At 39.4% G+C, this 3,874-nt stretch overlaps 1 protein-coding gene across 1 annotated transcript in view; it reads left to right on the top strand.

The window, feature by feature from the left end:
• Positions 1–3,874, top strand: part of Tmem183a (transmembrane protein 183A) — a 22,247-nt gene that overhangs the window by 7,646 nt on the left and 10,727 nt on the right. The window contains 2 exon segments of the mRNA XM_008830341.3: positions 1,098–1,254; positions 2,155–2,335. Coding sequence (XP_008828563.2) covers positions 1,098–1,254; positions 2,155–2,335 — 338 coding nt within the window.

A 3,874-nucleotide genomic window follows, 5' to 3' on the forward strand; every position in this document is an offset into this window, starting at 1 on the left:
ATTTCTCCCCCTTCTTACTATTCTTTTTTAAAATTTGTTTTTTTTTTTTTTTTTTTTTTTTATCTAATATGATGGAACTGAAGAAAAGGCAGGTGGGGACTGTATGGAAAATCAAAGGCAGAGTTTATGGAGCAAAGCTGAAACTTGGAGTCACAAATGTGCATTCTATTTTATTTTGTCTGAGTAGCAAAGCTCTTGATTTTATTTATGTATGCGTGTAGAAGAGATGTCAGATTCCCTGGACTTGGAGTTCAAGTGGTTGTGAACTGCCTGATTTAGGTTCTGGTATCTGAATTCTGGTCCTCTGAAAGCATAATAAATGCTCTTAATCTCTGAGCTATCTTTCCAGTCCCAGCTTGCCTGGAACTTGCTATATAGATCAGGCTGGCCTCAATCTCACAGAGATCTGCCTGCTGAGTGCTGGGGTTAAAGGCATGAGCCGCCATGCCCGGCTCTTTTTTTATTACTAAAATGGGCATCATAATAGTTTATTTCTGTTGAAGAATTATTCGAATTGAATGTTAAAATGTATAGAGAGGAGCTTTGAAAACTTAAATAGTATATAAATAATTGCTCTAAAAAGGCCTAATGGGGTGGATAGATGACTCAGTTGGTAAAGTGCTTGCTAGCAAACCTGAGAACTTTTCAGATCTCCAACACTCATGTAAAAAGCTGGGTGTATCAGTGTGGGCCTGTAATTCCAGCACTGCTGAGGCAGAGAGAGGAGGATCCCTGGGACTTGCTGGCCAACTAGCCTAGCCAGTTGATGAGTTCTGTGAGAGACCTTGTCTGAAAAATAAGGTGGAAAAGTGATTGAGGGAGACATGAATGTCTACCTCTGGCGCACGCACGCACATACACGCCACACAAAAGGTCTTAAGAACATGGCCTGTTCACTTGGGCAGTAGGTAGAAGTTTTCAGCAGCTAGAATTATTAGGAAATCATCAGCTTGAAGGGCTTCCTTAGACCTATTTGAAACCTTTTTCTTAAATATATAAGCTAGGACAGAATTAAAATGAGTATCTTTATGTGAACACATTTTTACATATATGTGTAATAGTAGACCAAGGTATTTTGTTCTTTTTTTCTGTTTCAGAAGACCTAGATGGTGCTGGAGAAGAGTATCCCATGGATATTTGGTTATTGCTGGCCTCCTACATTCGTCCTGAGGACATTGTGAATTTTTCCCTGATTTGTAAGAATGCTTGGACTGTCACTTGCACTGCTGCCTTTTGGACCAGGTTGTACCGAAGGTGCGACCACAGAGTGCCACACTATTTTCTGTGTAGCTGATTTTGTTGCTGTTTGTGATTTGGAGCGTTCCCTGACTGGTGGCCTTTTTTACCTTTTCTACTCTGTACTGTGGCGTGACCTTAGCTTTGGACTCTTTGACACTTCTGTATTTAAATTTTATGTTATTGATTCATCCAGGTGATTGTCTTCCCTGTGGCTGCCACTTTTCCCATTCTAGTGTCTAGTCTTTGCAAACAGTATTGCTTCAGGTCCCAGAAAGAACTTAAACTTTCCTTCAGAAGTTTATCTTATTAAAATGCTCAAAAGTCATAGGTTCCTATCTGTTTATTTTTTCCCCACTGGATTAGTTGTTGCTTGGACTTCCTAGTCGTCTGGAAGAAGTGTCATAGTTTTTATACTTGTGCTACCTATGGAGAGTTACAGTGGTGAGGAGTGAGCAAGTTACGTGATCAGTAAAAGAGCTAAATTTTGATGTGGGGCACAGAGGTATAGTAGACTTTGTAGACTGTAAGACTGGTGGGAAGAGATGCTGAGGAAGCAGCAAGTAGAGAACTTGCTGAGACATCCAACAGGGAAATGTAGTGGCTCTTCTCCAGGGCAGGTTCTTTTTGAGCAACTATAGGATATTACACTATCATAAATTCAGAGATTAGTTCTTTTGTAAAATCTTTTGAAATAGTCTAAATTTGAATTAAAAAAGGTGGAGAAGTAGAGTTAACAAGGTGAAGAAGCAAAAGTCATTGAAAAGTTGAGGCGGTGATTTGTTTGTGTCTGAACACGGGCAAGCTAGTACCAGCCAGTAGAATAGTGGAGTAAAGTTCACATAAAGATCAGGAGTCCTAGTATGAGAACAGGAGAGGCAGGTCACATATTGGTAGGAGTCATGTGTCATGTTTCAGGCACTACACGCTGGATGCTTCTCTGCCTTTGCGCCTGCGACCAGAGTCCATGGAGAAGCTGCGCTGTCTCCGGGCTTGTGTGATCCGATCTCTGTACCATATGTATGAACCATTTGCTGCTCGAATCTCCAAGAATCCAGCCATTCCAGAAAGTACTCCCAGCACACTAAAGAATTCCAAAGTAAGTGAGACTTGGAATTGGAGTTTGGTTAATAGACTCTTGTATGGTGGGCCTGTTCCAGTGACTTGTTTTCACCCTCTTTGATGGGGAGGGCTGTTGGTCACAGGCTGTTAGGGACTAATATAAACTAGGATTCAGAGCTTTCATTCTCCAGCACATTCTCCCTGTTCTGGGATGACTTACCTTATCTTTTCCTTAAAGTTTTCTTGTGCTTTTAGTACACTACTTATTCTCTTTAACTTATTTTTATGCATTGTACATTGAACCACTTTAGATGTAATGGTTTTGATAGTTTAGGTTAGGACAAGCACAACTTGAATGGTAGGTGTATACTATGAATTTTACCAGAGAGATACTTCAATCATTACACAATAACATGAGTAACTCACTGATTATCTGTTTATAATAGAACCTTAGCATCTAAGATTCCATTCATTCTTGGCTCCTTTAAGGATTCTGTTCTAGACATCTTTACTTGCTAAGCCCTTGTGCCAAGCTTTTGCTAGGCTTTGGGATAGGTTGTCTCAGAGTATAAGGTATTCCAATTCATAGATGTTAGGATTTCAAAATTCTTTCTATGTTTAGGCTGTTTTTATCCCAGGATTCTCTGACTATTTTGTATTCATATATTATATTCAAGTTTCTGGCATTCTTCTGATTGGTAATTAAGTCTCTAGTCTTTGGCCCATTTTCTGCTCTTTTCTCTGATGAAAATCACCTTTGCCAAGCCCGATGAATGTATTAGAGACGACTATATAGGCAAGTTGATGCCTTAGCTATTTTCTTACTCTACTGATACCATTGTGTAAATTTCTTATCTTTTGAATTTGTAGGTAATTTTTGCTATTATGTTTTACTCAAAATGTGTTCTATGGCACTTTTATTCCTATTCTCTGGTGTGGTGTTTGTATTCTCACAGACATTATATGAGTCTCCTCTAGTTTAGCTCTAAGGTTATGGATACTAATTCCAGGAATTAAGGTCCTTTTGATTTCAAGATAAACAAGGTTCCCTCTCCCAACATTTATAAACAGGTGGCCAGGACCATTGACCTGACTCAGTTTACAGTGCTAACAGATGGGTTTAGGGCAGGAGTAGTGTGCTACATGGGTAGAGTTTCACCCTGCAGTTACTTCTGTTTGTAATATGAGTGGACCTTGTTACACTGACAGTGTCTTCCTCCCTAGAAGCATTTGATAGTATCAGACTAACTCTGAGGAGGGTGGTAATCATTGCAAAGTTAACCATGCCAGGAATGAATGAGTTGTTGGGAACTGGGCAGCATTGATTGGGTAAACTCCTCATGCTTGACACATCTTAGCGGCTCCAGTGCACAATGCAAGGGCTACTGCTTAAATTCTAAAGATTCCTATATCTTTATATTCTTATCATTGTATCTTTTTTTTTTTTTTTTTTTTTTTTAAATGAGTTTTGAAAAGCAAAAGGGGTTTGAAAATTAACTTTTTAATCCAGTAAGTAACACGCGGCTCTCTGTCTGCTCTTTTTTCTTTTGGGGTGGTCTTTCATGAGGGGGTGGGG

This window comes from Nannospalax galili, unplaced genomic scaffold, assembly GCF_000622305.1.
Source record: "Nannospalax galili isolate Female #2095 unplaced genomic scaffold, S.galili_v1.0 scaffold113, whole genome shotgun sequence".
Taxonomy (NCBI): domain Eukaryota; kingdom Metazoa; phylum Chordata; class Mammalia; order Rodentia; family Spalacidae; genus Nannospalax; species Nannospalax galili.